The sequence below is a fragment of the Dipodomys spectabilis genome, unplaced genomic scaffold (assembly GCF_019054845.1).
Source record: "Dipodomys spectabilis isolate Male_0828 unplaced genomic scaffold, ASM1905484v1 ptg000137l, whole genome shotgun sequence".
NCBI classification, from domain to species: domain Eukaryota; kingdom Metazoa; phylum Chordata; class Mammalia; order Rodentia; family Heteromyidae; genus Dipodomys; species Dipodomys spectabilis.
The window spans coordinates 6,579,682-6,597,481 of record NW_024870814.1 but is presented as its reverse complement, the minus strand read 5'-3'; the positions used below and the strand labels follow the sequence as shown (position 1 = coordinate 6,597,481).

Here is a 17,800-nt window from a genome sequence, read left to right as displayed (position 1 = left end):
AGCTAGTAAAACTGCAGATTCAAGACTTGCCTTGAACTTGACTTTTTTGGAAATGTTTTGGGTGAGATGGGTATGGAAAGGGGTAAGGATATTGTTTTGTGGTGCTGGGGATCAAACCCAGAGCCTCACTCTGGGCTAAGCACAGCCTTACCACTGAGCCACATTCCTAACACCTACTTAGGAGTTTTCTTTTTTTAATTTTTTATTATAAAGGTGATATACAGAGCTGTTAGTTATGTAAGTCAGGTAATGAGTACATTTCTTTTTGGACAATGTTTACCTCTTCCCTCTCTTCCTCCAGTTTTTCCCTGCCATCCTGCCCACAAGTTGTACAGTTCATTTCAACATAGTGTTTAGTGAGTACCTCTGCTGCATTTGTTTACCCTTTGTCCCTCCATTTCGGTGCCCTCCCCTTTATTCTCCAAAAGTGACTTTGGTTTTTTTAACCATTCCATTGAAATACAATTGACATATTGGATATTGAGCATTTAACATGTACTATTTGCTAAATTCTTGTGAAGCTATCACTACAATCAAGGAAGGGAACCTGTCTCACCCTAGAAGGGTCCTGTACCTCTAAAGTATCTCCACCTGGACCACTAACTTGCTGTCACTATAGTAATTGTATATTCTGTAGTTTTATACCCAGGTATCATAGAGTGCGGCCTAGCTTGTTTCACTTTCCGTCTTTTCCATGATCCCATCATGGTGAAGGGTTTGGACAGCTCATTCCTTTGTCTTGTATTGTGGTATTCCATTTTGTGGATGCACATAATTTTCCCTGTTCCAATCACGAATTCCTGATTTTGACTTTTTTTTTTTGGTGGGTCATGGGCCTGAACTCTGAGTCTGGGCGCTGTCCCTCAGCTCAAGGCAAGCACTCTATCACTTGAGCCACAGTGCCACTTCCGGCTTTTTCTGCTTATGTGGTACTGAGAAATCGAACCCAGGGCCTCATGCATGCAAGGCAAGCACTCTACCACTGAGCCACCTGGTTTTGACTTTTTAAAGGAAGGCATTGAAGGCCCTGGCTCCTTCTGCAGGCAGGGACAGTTAAGTCACCTGTGCAGTAGGCACTCAAGTGGCTTGTGAAAGGGCAACATAGTGGAGCTTGGGGGGGGGGGGGGGGGGGGGGCGAAGCCTGAAAGCTGCCTCAGAGCCAAGCACAAAGCACCTTGCAGCCTCATCACCTATTTGCGATAGTTGTCCATGTCCCCATTTACAGATGAGAAAACTGGGGCATAGGAAGGCTACCCGAAAGTCACAAAATCGGTGTTAAAAGAGTTATACAGTCTCTCCACTCATCTGGTCGAATCACTACTAAATAGCCTCATGCTGATGATCACATATATGGTCTATATATGCACACCCGAGGGAAACCAGGAAGACAACACAGAACTAGAGGGAATAACATACAACAGCGGGACCCATCAGCTGCACTGGACAACGACCAAAATGAACTAAGCAACTCAATGGCAGCGATGGGAGGGAGGGAACGAGTGGGAAAGAGGGAACAGCTGATGCTATGCAAAACAAAAGAAATGTACATATCACCCAATGTGGAAAAAATAACTGTATTGCATAGAACTCATAGAGTTCTCATAGAACTCATAAATGTTATAGACCACGATAGACAATTTGCTCCATGAAAGTTAGAATGTGTTTGTGACTTTAACTAGCATCACTATCCCACAATACTGTGAAATTTGGGAAATTATGTAATCACTTAATCACAATAAAAAAATGAAAAAGAAAAGAGTTCTACAGTAAAAAAAATGAAAAAGAAAAGAGTTCTACAGTCTCTATCCTCAGGGAAAAGAAAGTGATGTTAATGGGTGTTTTTGTTTGGTTTACATTTTTCTGAACGTCCTGATTTACCTTTTGAAAACTGGAGTTCCCGTTTCCCATTGATACAACTACAAAGACAACAAAAGCCCGCCCTAGCGGCGGAAATCCCGCCCCTTCCGCGCCGCCAACTCTGCGCGCTGGGATGCTCGGCCCCGCCAGGCCTCCTGGGAGCGGAAGTGAGGATTCGGGACCGGAAGTCAGGGTTCGGGGCCCGAAGCGTTGCGAGCCGCAGTCCCGGGTGTCGGGGGAAAGGTGTCGTTTGGGCAGTTGAAGCCGCTGTGGTTCTGCGCCCAGCCTTCTCCATGGAGGCGGTGCCGGATCCCGGGCCGGGGCTCTGTTGCAAGCCTGGCGGGCGGCTGGACATGAACCACGGCTTCGTGCACCACATCCGACGGAACCAGCTCGCTCGGTACCGTCCCGCCCTGCTCTCGTCACCCCTGGTCCGGGCTGGCCCTGTGCGGCAGTCCCTGACTCCCGCTCGGCTCCCCGCAGGGACGACTACGACAAGAAGGTGAAACAGGCGGCCAAGGAGAAGGCCAGGAGGCGGCACATGCCTGGGCCGACGCGGCCTCGCAAGCCCGACCTGCAAGTGTACCTGCCGCGACACCGAGGTGAGATGCCGTTCCGCCTGCCGCCCTCCCTGCGGCGCCTCCCCCTTCTCCATAGGGAGAACCCCCCTTCCCAGCCCAGCACTCAGAACCCCCCCCCCCCCCAGCCTCCACCGCAGCGATCCCAGGAGATTCACCTGGCCTCCCCCAGTGAAGCATCTCTAGCTCAGAGAGTACTGGGAATCGGCAAGGAAGCATTTGTCCGCCTGTTAGTTCCACCGTACTGCATTCCCACTAGCTCACAGAGCCTCACTCACAAACCAGCAACCAGAACATAAAGAATCAACCAACAAATAATAGTCTCTTCACCCCCCACACCACCACCTAGAAATCACAGTAACAAATTTGTGAAACTTGTTTATCTACTGTAGCTTGCAGTTTTAGATACTGCATATATTACCTCTATAATACCCCATATGTGGAGAACTGGTCATTCTGTTTTCACCGTCAGGCAGCAGGCACAGAGAGGTTAGCTAATATGCCCAAGATCTCAGCTCTAGTAAATGGCTGTGCTTAGATCTCAAGCCAGACAGAGTTCATTCATCCTTCCAGTAGCCTCCAGTCCTGTTTGCTGGAGTCCGCCTGTCAGGTACCTACTTTGTGACAGGAATGTGCTGGTTCCAGAGCAGGAATACAAAGGGAAGTGAAATTCCTGATTAGCAGTACAACACACTACACAGGAAGCCCTATCTGAAGATGGGGGCTTCTTTGTAGTAAGTTTTCCTGAATCATCTCAGTGGACAAAGGTGACAGGAGTTTCAGCAGCATCCCCCTCTTCCCTCTTACTCTGGTTCATCTTTCCAGATGTCTCTAACCATCCAGTCAACCCAGACTGTGAAGAGTCCGGTGATAGCAGCAGTAGTGGCAGCTCCGAGCTGGAGCCTCCTGGCCGTCAGCTCTTCTGCTTAGAATATGAGGCGGACAGTGGAGAGGTCACATCAGTTATCGTGTATCAGGTATGCCTCATAAATACAGCTGCAACCTGAAGGTGTTGGGTCATACAGAAATCACTGCCAGGCCCCGAACCATTGTTTACCTCAGAGCCAATGGGAAGTTTCTAGTCCAGGGGGAAACTGAGGACTTCTGGGTGATGCTTTCCAGACAGCTCTCTCCAGTCATTGTCACAGTAATTGTCAGTAGGGGGAACGGGGAGGATTTATGGTCCCCAGTTGAGAATCATGATCACAGTGGACTTCTGAGAAATGGTAGGTGTCAGCAGGAAGCCTCAAGCCAAATGGAGTTCTGTGCAAGTTGTATAGATACAGGGTAGGTCACCCTTCCTGAAGAGACCAGGCCCTGAGCTTCCTGACTCTTCTTTCACATAGGATGATGATCCAGGAAGGGTGAGTGAGGAGGTATCAGCACACACACCTCTGGATGCACCCATGCAAGAGGCCCTCAAGTTGCGTATCCAGGAGGAGATTGCAAAGCGCCAAAGTCAACACTAACCAGGTTGAAGGCATTCTCTCCAGACTGGATTCACTGCACTTGGAAGAAATCTGCCCAGGGAACTCACCCCTAGTTTGGGGGTGCCAGAACCAGTCTATCTGATCTTGAGACCCTGTAGAGCTGCTACATCCACTAGGGTGTTGCAGGGCAACATATGGTCTACCTCTCTGGCTGCTATTCTTTCTTAGATATTGGCCATGTGCCCAGCCTATTTTTCTGGAATTTTTTTTTGAAAATTTTGCTTTGCTAATTTGCTTCAGAGAGAACCAGGGTTTGTGAAACCTTTTGCCAATGTGGTGCTGATCACTGAGGTCATCTGGCCACTCCATGAGCCACGTTCCACTCAGCCTCTAAAGCCATGTGTGTTATTTTAAAAGTCTTTTTTTTTTCTTTCCTTTTCAGTTTCTTTGTTCTTTCCCCCTCTTTTTTGTCTCAGGTAAAATCCATCAGTTTTTTCCCCCCACTTCTGTTCAGTACTTTGGGTGTGGGGAGGCTCCACTTTTCTAACGTGTTCTCCAAGTAATTCTGATATTAATAAAGTGGGAGAACTTTTTTTTGAGGCATACTTGGAAGCATGTCTCCTTCCCCTTCCATGCCTTTTCCAAGTTGCTCATGTTCCACTGCTCTGTAGTTTAGGAAACTACAGATAGAAGACCTCAAAAGAAAAGGCTAGAACTAAACAGTGGCACCAAAACTTGCTTTAGCTAAGGCTACAGAATTATAGTTTTTTACCTCAGCCCTAGCTGTGAACAGATTATCAGCTCAGACTAAAGGGGAACTATGAAAACAACTTTGACAGTGACTCTCCCATGGTTACTTCATAGTTGAGCATGCATGCCAAGGGAAACTCAACACTAGCGATAATCAGTCTTTTAAAGCTCTGGTTTCTTTCTCTCTCCCTCCTTCACCTCCCCCTTTTCTTTCTCTTCCCCCTCCCAATGAATACCTTCTCCTGTATCCCTTTCTCCTCTCCCTACCTCCCAAGAGTAAATAACTGATCCTTAAGGTATAAAAATTCCCAGGAAATCTCAGACATGAGGACGCACATCTGTATGTAATTCCAGCACTCAGGAGGTAGAAATAGGAAGATCATGAGTTCAAAGCCAGCCTGGAGTACGTCTTGTCTCAAAAAGAAAAAGAAAAGAAAAAAAGATGATCCCTAGCAATAGTCCTCTCATCTAGAGAATGGTTTTTCCTTATTCAAGGTTAGGCTAGGATCTGAAGTCCTCAAGACACCCTGTGCACCAGAGATAGTCTTGACTTTAATGACTGGAAATGTGGGCTCTTAAGCCTCTGAACACTAAGACTTACTAAACCCCTAAGGTCTCTGCTTCAAGGGCTTCTCTGCATTAGGGTCTCAAGATCAGTCTGGCTGCTTTATCTCAGCAAGTTTTCTCATAAAAAGCACCTTAGAGTTTTATTGGTTCATGTCTTGCATCCCTGACACACACAGACACAAAATGGGTCAAGGCAGCTACTTCAACTAGGCTATTAAAACATTAAACACTGTTGGATTTTGCTGGAAGAATGCTAGGGTGGCCAGTGAGGTGGTAAGTTTTTAAAAGGACCTGGTAATGAAGCCAGGAACCAGAAGTGCACCAGAACCACAGCACTGGCCCAGGGTTAAGTGCCTTATACTTGTTAGTCGTGGACTCCATTCTGCTGTCAAGGAGAAAGTCTTTGCCCTCTACTTATGTAACTATGCAAGAAGTGCCTTTGGACTTACAGTGTAAACTATCCTCTTGAGTCAAGGAGGCCCTGCCAACTCCACCCCCCTCTTCCTGCAGGTCAGAGGACCAGTCACTTTAATTCTCTAGCTCTTCAGCTGATTTTATAACTTAAAATGTAGGATTTCCCTCTTAGGCTTCTCAGGCTGGAAATACTTTTTGAGGTCTCTCTTCTTAAAGCTATATCACAAATTTCCTAGTATTGGGAAAAAAAAAAACCCAAAGCATTGGAGGACACCTAAAATTTTAGCCTTCATTCCTGTTTCTCAGGAAAAGAAGAGGTTAAAGGCAGCAATTAGTATGAACCTGTTGTGTCCTTTTATGTGTTTGCTCACACAATTAAGACCTCAGGTAGGAAACTAATGGAAAAATCTTTATTATTAAAACAATTTTTTTCTTGAGGCACTTTATTGTGTCTATAAAATATTTTCTGCCCAAGAAAGCACTTCTTTGGTTCTTAGCTAATTTATGTAATATCTGTAAATAAAGCAGTTGTCCTTATGCTAAAGGTAGGCGTGTTGGAGCTGATGCTCTGTCTCCAGATGTGCCTGAAATGCCTCTCGCCTTTCAGCTCAGCCTCATTGCTTACGCCACTCCTCATCTGAGGTCCAAGATGGTACTTTGCAGCTTGCCAGACCGGCCACCAGACATCTGTCACCTATTTAAAAAAGCAGTGCTTTTCCATCAAGGAACATGTCCAGAGCAGTTTTTACAGTTCCCCAGATGACCCCAAGAAGACTGCCCTGTGCTGGGTGGTGAGGTAGGAGCCATGTTGGACCAGGTGGAACTTCTAAGCAGGTGGCTTCAGAAACAACACTTATTTGACCAGCTATGTTTCTGGCTATTTTAAAACACACACACATACAACGAAAAGAAAGGCAAATTGCAAGTCCATAATGATGAAGTATTTGATGACTGAAGTCTGAGCCTAGATTTTAAGGCTTTGTATTTCCTGGGCCACAATGGCTTATATTACTGATAAAAGGAAGCTAGTTTTCAGAGGCCTATGCAAGAGTAAACCCTAAACCTTGAGTTGTAGACAGCTGGGATGCCTGGAGGTCTTTGAAGGAGAGACTATAAAATCGTAAGTACTGAGAGTGGGAGTCTCTGCAGTCCAGCCCAGTGGAAGGGTCAGCCTATCTCCCTGGTTGTCTGAGGAGCACACCAATTAGACATTAGCCCAGGCAGGTAGCAGGAAGCTCTATGGGGTGGTGAATATCCTGTTGTACATTTGGCAGGATCCATGTGTGGCAGTGATAGGTGTTCCCAGGTGGTAACAAATGTAAATGAGGGCTGTGCGTGTAGAAAGAAGAATAAGGCCACATGACTACCACTGAGACTGCTAGGAAAATCACCTTAAATTCAGTTTGAAACCTTTAACTCCTCTGAATGCTTGCCCTGTCCTTGAATCACATGGTGAAGAAGCCATATTTCCCTAGGATTTGGAGTGAAGGTGCTAGTAAATGCCTTCCCCAGAACCAACAGAACAAGAGGCTGGGTGCACTGGCTGTGCCATGGTGCTAAATGTATAAGAGCCATATGTTCTTTATTCTCATTTCCAATGTTTGTATGTGTGGACGAATAAAATGAAGTGTGCAAAGTATTTGAAAATCATAGGAGGAAGTTACTTTTTGAGTACAATATTTTTTAAATCAATAAACGCTTTTTACAGCCCTGTTTTTGTCAAGAGTTGTGAAATCATTTGTGTACACGGAGAAGTAGAGATTAAATGTTTGACCTAAAGTCTTTCCACAACAGAATCAGCACTGGAAATCTCATCTCTTGCTGTGCTCAACTATTTTAAGAGCTGTCCTGGTTGGAACATAACAGCTAGAGTCACTTAGAATTAGAATTAGAATGGAATTTGGTGTTTGTGCTGGTTCTGAGGCTTGAACTAGGTGCTTGGGTGCTGTCCCTGAGCTCTTTGGCTCGGGTTAGTGCTCTACCATTTGAGCCACAGCTCCACTTTAAGGAGGTAAGAATCTCACGGACTTTTCTGCGTGGGCTGGCTTCAAACTGCAATCCTCATATCTCATTCTCCTGAGTAGCTAGGATTATAGGCCTGTGCCACAGGTACCCAGCCTGGAAGGGAATTTTTAAAGATACATGTACCTACTTATCTGTGGCTCCTCCCATTAAGTACCCATAAAGAGTTCTGTCATAGGAATCTCTGTTTTGGAGTAATTCTATTTTAGTAGCTATTTGGATTGTTGTTTTAAAACTAAAAGTGCAGGGCTGGGAAGGTGGCTCAGCGGTAGAGCGCTTGCCTTGCATGCCAGAGGCCCTGGGTTCAATTCCTCAGCACCACACAAGCAAAAAGAAAAAAGCCGGAAGTGGTGCTGTGGCTCAAGTGGTAGAGCGCTAGCCTTGAGCCAAAGAGCTGAGGGACAGCGCCCAGGCCCAGAGTTCAGGCCCCACGACCGGACCCAAAAAAAAAAAAAAACTAAAAGTGCTTCCAGTGTCAGTTCTTGGATACAAATGGCTTAGCTTCAATCCCACACCATATTAGAATAGCCACTTGAACCTACATGAGAAATCCTTTTGTAATTCCCCTGATAATCAGACATGATACAAATCCAGCAGAATATAGTTGATTTAAAATCATAAAGCTAGCCAGGCACTCCGGAGGTGGAGGCAGGAACATTAAGTTCAAGATTGGTCTGGGCTAGTCTGCTTTTAAAAAAAAAAAAGATTTTAAAAAATCTGCAGGGTTCACAGTCCAGTGGGCAGATAAGAAAAAAGTACCTGCTTAGGTGGGAATGCAGCTTGACAGAAAGTTGAAAAACTCTGTGTGACTTAGCACCATGGGTCTGGGAATGTGGCTTAGTGGTACAGTGCTTACCTAGCACGCCTAATTATGTGCCACATAATAAAAAAAAGCTGGAAATGGTGCTGTGGCTTAAGTGGTAGAGAGCTATCCTTGAGCAAAGAAGCTCAGTTAGTGCCCAGGCCCTGAGTTCAAGCCCCAGAACAAAAAAAAAAAAGGAAAAGAGCACCTTTGTCCCTAGGGTGAGCAGATAGTCTGGATTTTATGCCCTGGTCCATTTAGTCCAGTATTCTTGTACAGTGATCACTGTATTGCCATATTTCTTGGCCCTACATAACTACTAATTAGTGGGAAAGAGCTCTCCAACAGGTTTCCTGTTCTATTTTACTGTCTGCCCCTTGGAAGAGGTTTCTCCATTACACAGCTGCTTTTGCTCTATTTGTCTACAGTCCAGGGCCATTTCTGCACATAGTGTTTGCCCCACCATTGTGGCCATCTCACGGTCCTAATTCCCTGGAACTATCCTAGGGAAAAATCATCTGCCAGGGGATAATAGCCAATACATATTGGGCTGAGCCAGATACATATTTAGTATGTGAAAGGAAGTTTTCCTGCCCTTTCAACGGTGAGAAGAATGTTTAGGTGTATAACTCTTCGACTATGAATCTTGATGAAACTAATAAATACTTATTCCCCCCAAACAATCCTGCCTGCTTTTTCCCAGATTCCTCTGGGTCTCTGGCCTTCCCTTCTGCTTACCACACCTGCGCCAGCAAGTGTTTTAGAATGACGCTGTGGCCTCTGCAGCCGTATGTCAAGTGTTGATCCGTCACTTCTTGGACACGGTGACTTCTGGCCAGTACTCTGTGTTCTTGTATATAAAAATAAAAGTATGGTGAAAGCAGCCCTCGGGTTTGCTGAGCCCCGGGGGGCGGGAGCGTAAGCCGAATCCGGCGTGCTTGGATTTACTTTATTTTGTTTTTAGAATCAGCCAGGACATTGTATGCTTGCTTCTCCGCAGACTTGCCTCTCGCTCGGACAGAGGCGGGCGCAGCGCTCCACACTTGGGGGCTTCCCGGAAGGCTCGGGCGGCTGGTCCTGGCGGCGATGGGCGCCGAGGCAGATGAGGCTCTCGTCCTCCGGCTCAGTGGAGCGGGAACAGTCCTCGGGACAGCTTCTCTGGGTCTCGGTGTCAGAGGTCCCCAGGCCGCAGTCCTCAGCGCCCGGGTCCCCGAAGCTGGAGCACCGCCCACCTCGCCTCGGTGACGCGGGCGCGGGGGCTCGGGAGTTGTAGTCTCGGGCGGGGCTTGGACACGGGGGCTGGGGCTCCGCGGACTCCACGTCCCGGCGGGCGGCGCGGCGCGGCCAGGGGCGCCGGAGGCGGGGCCGCTCGGCCCTTTAAACCTTTCAGGGCTGCTCCGAGGGCCGCAGCCGGAGACCGCGCCACGAGGGGTCCGAGCAGGGCGCGGCGGCGGCGGCTGGGCGCTCTGGGGAGGTGCGTACGGGCTGCTTCCTTTTCCCGGGTTCCCGGGATCACCTGGGGAGGCCTGGGGCCTCGGTCCCGGGGGAGGAGGGTGGTGTCACCAGCTGCGGGCTCCTGCCCAGGCCAGGGTCCCCGAGCCCACGCAAGCGAGGGCCAGGTCGGGTTTCCCACCAGAACCCGCCCCTTGGCCGGGGCTCGTGGTCAGGTGGTTGCCCGCACACTAGCGCCTGGCTGCCAGTCATCCTCCCAGGCTTTCCTTGGCGTGGACACCTTAATTGTCCTGGTCCAACCTTCCTTGGGCAAAGGGAGGGTGGCTCCCTTTCCAGATGTTATAGCCCTGCTTGAGTCTCCCAGCACCGGTGGCCTTTGGTGACCGCGGAGGCCCCAGATGGATGCCAGAGGGTGTCCACGTTCTAGCGTGGGCTCACTCCAAAGTTTGGACATTCACAAACATAAGGGGAGGTCTGGATGAGGAGCTAATCATCGTCCCCTCCCCCTGCCTTGGTCAGTTACCAGACCCTGGACCTTGATCTCTCCCTACCAGGCCAGAGCAGCTGATGGTGGTGGCAAAAAAACTCTCAAGGTAGCTGGGCCGGCCCCCTCTTTTCCACCTACCTGTTGTCCTCCCCCTACACCACCACCCTGGCTCCCCTCCCTCATGACCGCCTGGATCCTCCTGCCTGTCAGCCTGTCAGCATTCTCCATCACTGGCATATGGACCGTGTGAGTAAAATGGGTGAAGGTGGGAGGGCCAACAGGCGCTTGATGGCACACACAAAGCCCCTTGTCCTGTTGTAGGCTCCAGGGTGGTACCCATGGTCACTCTGGCTGTCTCCAAAGCCTGGCCTGATGCCTGGGCACACAGCCCCTTAGGACAAGCTGGCACCACTGCTGTTCAGTAGGACTGTCCTGACAGACATATTTCTAACCAGGGCTTCTTACAAGAGAGCCTCTAGGTTGGGGCTGCTGCATTCTGTGGCATCACAACTGACCCTCCCCTGCCCCAAACTTGAGTCCCCAACAAGAATAATGAGACTGAATGAGGCCAGAAATTCAGGTAGAGTCAGTAGGGAGTGCTGGCCCAGGAGGGACATGGAGGCAGGGTGACAGTTGTGCTCCTGCAGGTATGCCATGGCCGTGATGAACCGCCACGTGTGCCCTGTGGAGAACTGGTATGGAGCACTCTGCACATAGCCTGTCTAAAGCTCCCTTCATCTCTATCCCCTCTGGGGCCCTCAGCTGCCACAAGCCAGATGAAGCTCTGGGCCTCACTGCTGTTCTCTGACACTGGTTCCCAGGCATGGCTTCCTGCCCATCTACCCTCTTCCTATCATGCTGTCACCCGTTTGTCTTCTGTTTCAGGCAGGCCCTGGGGAGTGGGCTCTTATGCCTTGCTGGGGAGGTCTGGGAGAGGGTCCTCTTTAAGGCCTGGGAGCATCCGTTGCCCCTAGTCTACTCTGTGTCCTGCCTGCCAGGTCCTACAATGAATCCTGCTCTCCTGACCCTGCTGAGCAAGGGGGTCCTAAAACCTGTTGCACCCTGGATGATGTCCCCCTAATCAGGTAGGTCTTAGAAACTGGGTAGGTTGGGGAGATTCCCCCCCCCCCAACACCTTCTCTTAACCCCTCCCCAGCCCAGTCTTCCTAGAGTTCTGAGAAAAAAAGGATAGTTCCTTAGGTCTTGAGAATAATTATTATACACTTACTGACAATACTATTTACCAGTTACTAGGAACTGAGCACTGTGCTGAGAGCTTTATGTAGTGTGTGTGTGTATGTGTGTGTGTGTGTGTGTGCACGCTTGAACTCAGGGCCTGGGAGCTGTCCCTGAGCTTTTGTGCTCAGAGCTAGTGCTCTACCACTTGAGCCACAGTCCAACTTCCAGCTTTTTGGTGGTTTGAGGAATCTCATGGACTTTCCTATGCCTGCTGGCTTCTGTGATCCTCAGATCTCAGCCTCCTGAGCAACCATTGCCAGGCTTGTGTAGTGTCTTTTACTTCTCCCAGCAGGGAAGCTGCTTTTGTTACCACCATTTTATGCATGAAGAAACTGAGGCTCAGAGTTAGTCATCCACAGCTAGTAAGTGAAAACACCTGGATCAATCTCAATCAAGCTCAGGCTCTCTGATTGTCCAACCCAGGTTCTAGTTCAAAGAAATCAGACCAGCTGCAAACTTGAGTAAAGACTCTCAGGTCTCGGAAGCTTTCCAGGACAGCTTCTTTTATTTTTTTTGGTCCGGTCGTGGGGCCTGAACTGTGGGTCTGGGCGCTGTCCCTCAGCTCTTCAGCTCAAGGCTAGCGCTCTACCACTTGAGCCACAGTGCCACTTCTGGCTTCTTTTTGCTTATGTGGTGCTGAGGAATTGAACCCAGGGCCTCATGCATGCAAGACAAGCGCTCTACCACTGAGCTACCTTCCCAACCCAACAGCTGCTTTCTTATCTGTTCCACACGAGCTCTGTTGAGGTTCTGGGTGGCTCAGTCTGGAGCCAGTTGTTCACAAAGGACCCTGTCCCGTCTCATAAATTAGTGGCTTGCCTGCTGAGGAAAAGCACAGATTGAGCAGGAGTCAGAATGGGGCCCACTGATCCTCCTGCCTCTCACTCTGTCCTCACCCCTCCCCTCAGCAAGTGCGGCACGTATCCCCCTGAGAGCTGCCTCTTTAGCCTCATTGGAAACCTGGGTGCTTTCATGGGTGAGTTATACTTTCATCCCTTCTCACAGGCCAGCCCATCCCCTGGTTCTACCACCTCCCCATAAAAAGCCCAGAAGCTCTTGTTCCCCCAAACCCTTCTGCACTGGAGACTTAACACATGAAGGGCAACTTCTCAACCCCTTCCTTGAAGGCCAGATGCTAACTCCCACAGAGCCAGCATTAAGCCTTGAGGAAACCCAAGTTAACACCTATTTGTCCCTTCCTCTTCTGGTCCTCAGAGGAGTTAGGAGAGCCTGCAGGAAGCTGGGAGGCTGAACTGGGGTGAGTTGGGCAGAAGAGTTTGGAGGAAGGTCCAGGACTGACCCCAGTGTGCTCTCCTTCCTCAGTGGCCCTGATCTGCCTCCTTCGGTATGGGCAGCTCCTGGAGCAGAGCCGGCACTCCTGGGTTAACACTACAGCGCTCATCACAGGCTGTACCAATGCTGCAGGCCTTGTGGTGGTCGGCAACTTTCAGGTGCCCCTCGCCTTCCCAACCACCCCCTTGAACTTCCTTTAGTAGGGCCTAGCTGCCTGAAGGGGAACCACCTAGAGGTTGGGGGTCTAGGAAGGAGGAACTGGGAGGCAAAGGAGGAGACAGAGAGAAAGAAGATGGGAGGGATGGATGAATGGAACCACTTCACAGACTAGCCCCTCTGTCTGGGCCAGGTGGACTACGCCAAGTCTCTGCACTACATTGGAGCTGGAGTGGCTTTCCCGGCAGGGCTGCTCTTTGTCTGCCTGCACTGTGCTCTCTCCTACCATGGGGCCACTACCCCCCTGGACCTGGCAATGGCCTACCTTCGAATTGTGCTGGCTGTCATCGCCTTCATCACTCTGGTCCTTAGTATCCTTCTGGGACAGGGAAACCAGGAACTCATTCTTTAGCTCAGCCCTTCTCCCACCCCAAATGGGAGGGTGGAAGCCAGATTGCAGTAAACACTGACCATGTGGTCTTCTTCCTATGGGGAGGTCTGATCCTTCGCCCCAGCCTGGTTAAATGTCTGGGACTACAGAGTGGTTTTTACCAGGTTCTCACACATCAAAATGTTTCCTTAGCCCCACTCCAGGCGGTGTCTTCTTTGTCCATGAAAGTTCTCAGCTACAGCACGGGGCAGCCCTGTGCGAATGGGTGTTCGTCATTGATATCCTCATTTTCTATGGCACCTTCAGCTATGAGTTTGGGGCCGTCTCCTCAGACACACTGGTGGCTGCATTGCAGCCAGCCTCTGGCCGAGCCTGCAAGTCCTCCGGAAGCAGCAGCACCTCCACACACCTCAACTGTGCCCCAGAGAGCATCGCCATGATCTGAGGTCTGGGGGGTGGCTGGCCCGGCCTCCGCAGCAGCCAACCCTTTATCTTCTTTGCATTTATTTTGTACCAAAAACAACTTTTCAGAAAGTATTATGTTGGGATTTGGGCTTCCTCACTCTTGGAGAAGTGGCCATCCCACCACCTGTGCCATAAGAGGAGCAGACCCTGCCCGCTGCCTGGGCTGCACATCCTGCTCCCTGACACTACAGTATTGTGCTTAAAGGTCACCTGCCCTTACTTGCCCAGCCAGCCCCTCAGGTGCCTTCTACTCCCAGTGCCAGAGCCAGACCACTGGGGTTTCGTGCTGCAGGAGTTGGGGGCTGGGAACCCCAGGGGGAAATACAAGTCTGGGTAGTGGGGGAAGCATGCCTTAGCCTAGGAAAAGGCCCAATTGAGCTGCACTGGGATTCTTCACTCTGCCCCTCACTTCCTTTAGGGCAAATAACACAACAGAACACGTGGGTATTTTAGTACTTTTTTATATCTATTAAAAGAATTCTAATTTGCATGTTTGTAGTCTGTTCTAGATACTCAGGAAGGGCTTGCCCAAAAACAACTTTTTCTAAGCAAGGAATGAGAGGAAGCCTCTGCTTTCAGGGAGAGCCCTGAGTGTCACCTGCTTTTTAAGAGCAGCGCTTCCAGGAACAAAGGATGCCAGGTGCCATCCAAATATTCCACACGGGCTTAAACGCTAAGCAGTCTAAAGACCTGTCCTGACCTGATAATCTCACTTCCTTCCTCTACTCAAAGTCTGGATTGAACTTTGATTCCTTAGTAGCAGGGGTTAGGTACAGAGAACAACTTTGAAATGTTAGAAGCAATTCTCTGTGAAGCCAATGAAAACTCTCAGAATCCCAAGGTTAACTAAAGGTTCCAAGGTTAACTAGAAATTGCTTGTGGGGGTGGGGAGAGCAGAAGGGTTGCAAATAAATAGCTATAGGATGTTAGGCTCTGACACAGTTTGCCTTCCAATCATGAACACAGGCTCAAGCCCTGACTGGTCTAGTAGACTAGTTATTTACTTGAGCCCCACCGCCCAGAGTCCAAACAGATTATTACAGAGGGAAATGCAGCCTACTGTCTCTCTCTGTGTCTCTGTCTCTGTCTCTGTGTGAGTGTGTGTATCTCTCTCTCCCTCTCTCCTCCTCTCTCTCCCTCTCTCTCTCCCCCTCTTTCTCTCCCTCTCTCTCTCTCTGTCCAAGATTGGGACTAACTGGGTACCTGATGCTTTTTGTTCATTGGCTAGTACTCTACCAACAGAGCTACACCTCCAACCCTGAGCCTAGTATCCTTATAGGGTTTTGTGGGGTTTTTATGGGTGTTTGGGGGGTTTTTTGGTTTGGATTGGTTTTGCCTGTCCTGGGGCTTGAACTCATGACCTGGTCACTGACCCTGAGCTTCTTTTGCTGAAAGCTAGCACTCTACCACTTGAGGCACAGTGCCACTTCTGGCTTTTTCTGATTATCTGGTACTGAGGAATGGAACCCAAGGCTTTATACATGCTAGGCAAACACTCTACCACTAAGCCACATCCCCAGCCCTCTCTTACAGTTTTATACCAACCTCCCCATTAGCAGGAGGGACCTGGTGGTAGATTTAGAGCCCCTCTGCAGGCCTGTGAGCAATGCAACTGCTGGGTGGATAAAGAAACCTTTAATGAGAATTCAAAGTGCAGGAGGAAGTTGTTTAGAGGGCAAGTGCTCAGTCCTAGCTGTCTCATGTATACATGGCCCCATGGAGGTTCTCTAGTCGGTGCTGCTGCTGCTGCTTTCGAGCCTAGAAGAAAGAGAACACTGAGCAAGGCCAAGCCTAAAGTCCCAAGGGTAAGGACATAGGGCAGCTGTCATGAGGTTGATTGTCACAGGTTTTAGGGCCTAGTATCTGCTGATATCCACCCCCACCTAAATCACTAGAAAAGTGACCAAAGCCAGGGAGTCTGGAGCCTACCCAAGTCTGCTAAGGGAAGGGAATGCATACAGTGGGGATAGGGTGTGAGGGGGCCCATATGACCCCCTCCCCTCAAACACCAGCCCCTACCTTATCTCGTCTGTGCTCCTCATAAGAGTCATCATCAGTAGGTAGCTCATGGCGGCACAGTGGACAGGAATTTGTCTGGAAAAAGTAATGCTGTGTACCAGCCCAGGTCTTCCTAAACCAATAACCCTCCCTGCTCTTCCTTCATTCCCCAACAGTTCATAACCAGAAAGAAGGTTGAGAACCCAGTCTAGGGCAGGGTGAGAGCCAGAAGAAGGAAATGGTACCTTGCTTAGCCAGGGAAGAATGCAGCTGGAATGGAAGAGGTGATGGCAAGGCATCTCAACAACAGTCTCCTCCTCCTCAAATTCCAAAAGACACACCGGGCACTTGAGCTCTTCTTGAGGAGAAGTGTGATCAGGAGAGTTGCAGAAGGCCCCACCCCCAGCTCCCACTCCTAACCACAGTAGGTGTGGTTTAAGGGAGGAGGCAAGTCCAGCACACCTGCCCCCACAGAGAGTGAATTAAAAAGTGTCCTCACCAGCCTGGGAGCTGTTGATGATTGTCCTAGGGAGGTTCTCCACCACAGCCTTGGCAGCTGGTGGAGGTAAGTGATGGTCCCAATCTACCACCAATCCCAAATCTCCAAAGTCCATCCTATTGAAAAGTGACCTGAGAAAGGAGGATGATAAATCAGAACCAAGGAAATCAGTTTCTTTCTCTTGGCCCTGTGATCTACCCCGCATTAACCAGTAAGTACCCACAGTAATACTAAAGATTAACGCTTATAGATGGAAAGCTGGGTGGAAAGTGGTTTCCAGCTGCTACCAGACAGCCCTAATATGTAACCTGTTGATTCCCAATTTACAAATAAGCCAATAGACTTTGGGAAAGCCACGCGGAAGTGACTTAGTAAAGATTGGAAGTCGACCGTGGGCTTCTGTGTGCTGTTCGTAGCAAACTGACGCAAAGGGACACAGCCCCTACCTGCCACCCCCTTCCCACCTACCTTCTGGGATGCTCCCATGGCCTGCTGCCCTCATCCCCACTCTTAACACTCCCCTACTCAGTCTTTCTCACAGCCCCCTTTGTCTAGCCCTGCCTACACAGGGCCCCAATTATCCGTACCCACGGATCCCCACGAACTCGTTGCTGGGACTAACAAACCCTTCCTAGACACTGCAGCCCTAGTCCATCCGCCATTTCCCGCCAGCCTCAACCTAGGAACCTGACGTGTGGAACGCAGCCCCGAGCCCTGCGCGCCCACCTTGCCAGCTCCAACAACATGTTGGTTCGAGTCTCCGGCCGAGGGTCGACCGGCTCGCAATCATGTTCATCAAAATAGGACGCCATGGCTACGAAGCAGTCTGACACAGCCCTCGGAACCGGCTGAATTGCAACCCTGCGGAACTGACCAATAAGATAGCGGATTGAGAGGGGACGACCAATCAAAGTGCCGGAGGGGCGGGCTAGCGGCTCGCTCACAGATTCGCAAAGCGGAAGTGTTGATCGGCCACCTCTCCCTGGCTGGGTAGGTCAGGTGATCGAGGGCTAAGGCCAATGGGGTCTGAGGAAGAATGAGTTCCCGGGGAATTTCTGTCGCGGTCGCGTCGTCGATGCCCAGAAAATTCTAGCGTGGGGGCAGTAAGAGCCCTCCGTGTACCCTGAGGCGTGGAGCGCCTCGGCGACGCAAGTGCTGGACTGGGAGACTCTGGCCCAGGGAATCAGCCTTTTACTGTGGCCAGCTATCTGGTGCTTCCCGCGGCTCAGCCGTGATCTCCACTCTGCTGCCCACTAGTTGGTTCTGGATTGAAGGCCTGGCCCAGTTGGTAGAGTGCTAGCCAATGAGAAGAAAGAAAAAGAAAAGAAACAACCGACATCTGGCTCTGGAGTTTACTCCTTGATTCCTGGGGAAGGTGTGGAGATTGGGAGGAAAGGGGT

General features: G+C 49.8%; 3 protein-coding genes across 7 annotated transcripts; 2 read left to right on the top strand and 1 right to left on the bottom strand.

Annotated features, from left to right (window-relative positions):
* Positions 1-2,054: 2,054 nt before the first annotated feature.
* CUNH2orf68 (chromosome unknown C2orf68 homolog) lies at positions 2,055-6,484 on the top strand. Its single transcript, XM_042690442.1, has 4 exons — positions 2,055-2,257; positions 2,341-2,459; positions 3,261-3,412; positions 3,782-6,484. The coding sequence occupies exons 1-4, from the start codon at positions 2,151-2,153 to the stop codon at positions 3,902-3,904; spliced, it is 501 nt and encodes a 166-aa protein (XP_042546376.1). The 5' UTR covers positions 2,055-2,150; the 3' UTR covers positions 3,905-6,484.
* Positions 6,485-9,791: 3,307 nt separating this feature from the next.
* Positions 9,792-14,219, top strand: Tmem150a (transmembrane protein 150A). 4 transcript variants are annotated; one of them, XM_042690440.1, is made up of 8 exons: positions 9,792-9,894; positions 10,427-10,605; positions 11,007-11,054; positions 11,358-11,444; positions 12,507-12,574; positions 12,922-13,049; positions 13,241-13,418; positions 13,642-14,219. In XM_042690440.1, the coding sequence occupies exons 2-8, from the start codon at positions 10,541-10,543 to the stop codon at positions 13,881-13,883; spliced, it is 816 nt and encodes a 271-aa protein (XP_042546374.1). In that variant the 5' UTR covers positions 9,792-9,894; positions 10,427-10,540; the 3' UTR covers positions 13,884-14,219. The 4 variants fall into 4 exon arrangements, with proteins under 4 accessions (XP_042546374.1, XP_042546375.1, XP_042546372.1 ...); XM_042690441.1 differs by having other exon boundaries at positions 9,877-9,894; positions 10,399-10,605; XM_042690438.1 differs by lacking the exon at positions 9,792-9,894 and adding an exon at positions 10,142-10,300.
* Positions 14,220-15,522: 1,303 nt separating this feature from the next.
* Rnf181 (ring finger protein 181) lies at positions 15,523-17,262 on the bottom strand. Of its 2 annotated transcripts, none has more exons than XM_042690443.1 (5): positions 17,127-17,262; positions 16,401-16,531; positions 16,147-16,259; positions 15,923-15,997; positions 15,523-15,661 (listed from the first exon to the last, which is right to left on the bottom strand). In XM_042690443.1, the coding sequence occupies exons 1-5, from the start codon at positions 17,210-17,212 to the stop codon at positions 15,602-15,604; spliced, it is 465 nt and encodes a 154-aa protein (XP_042546377.1). In that variant the 5' UTR covers positions 17,213-17,262; the 3' UTR covers positions 15,523-15,601. The 2 variants fall into 2 exon arrangements, with proteins under 2 accessions (XP_042546377.1, XP_042546378.1); XM_042690444.1 differs by having other exon boundaries at positions 16,147-16,256; positions 17,127-17,261.
* Between the last annotated feature and the right edge of the window lie 538 nt (positions 17,263-17,800).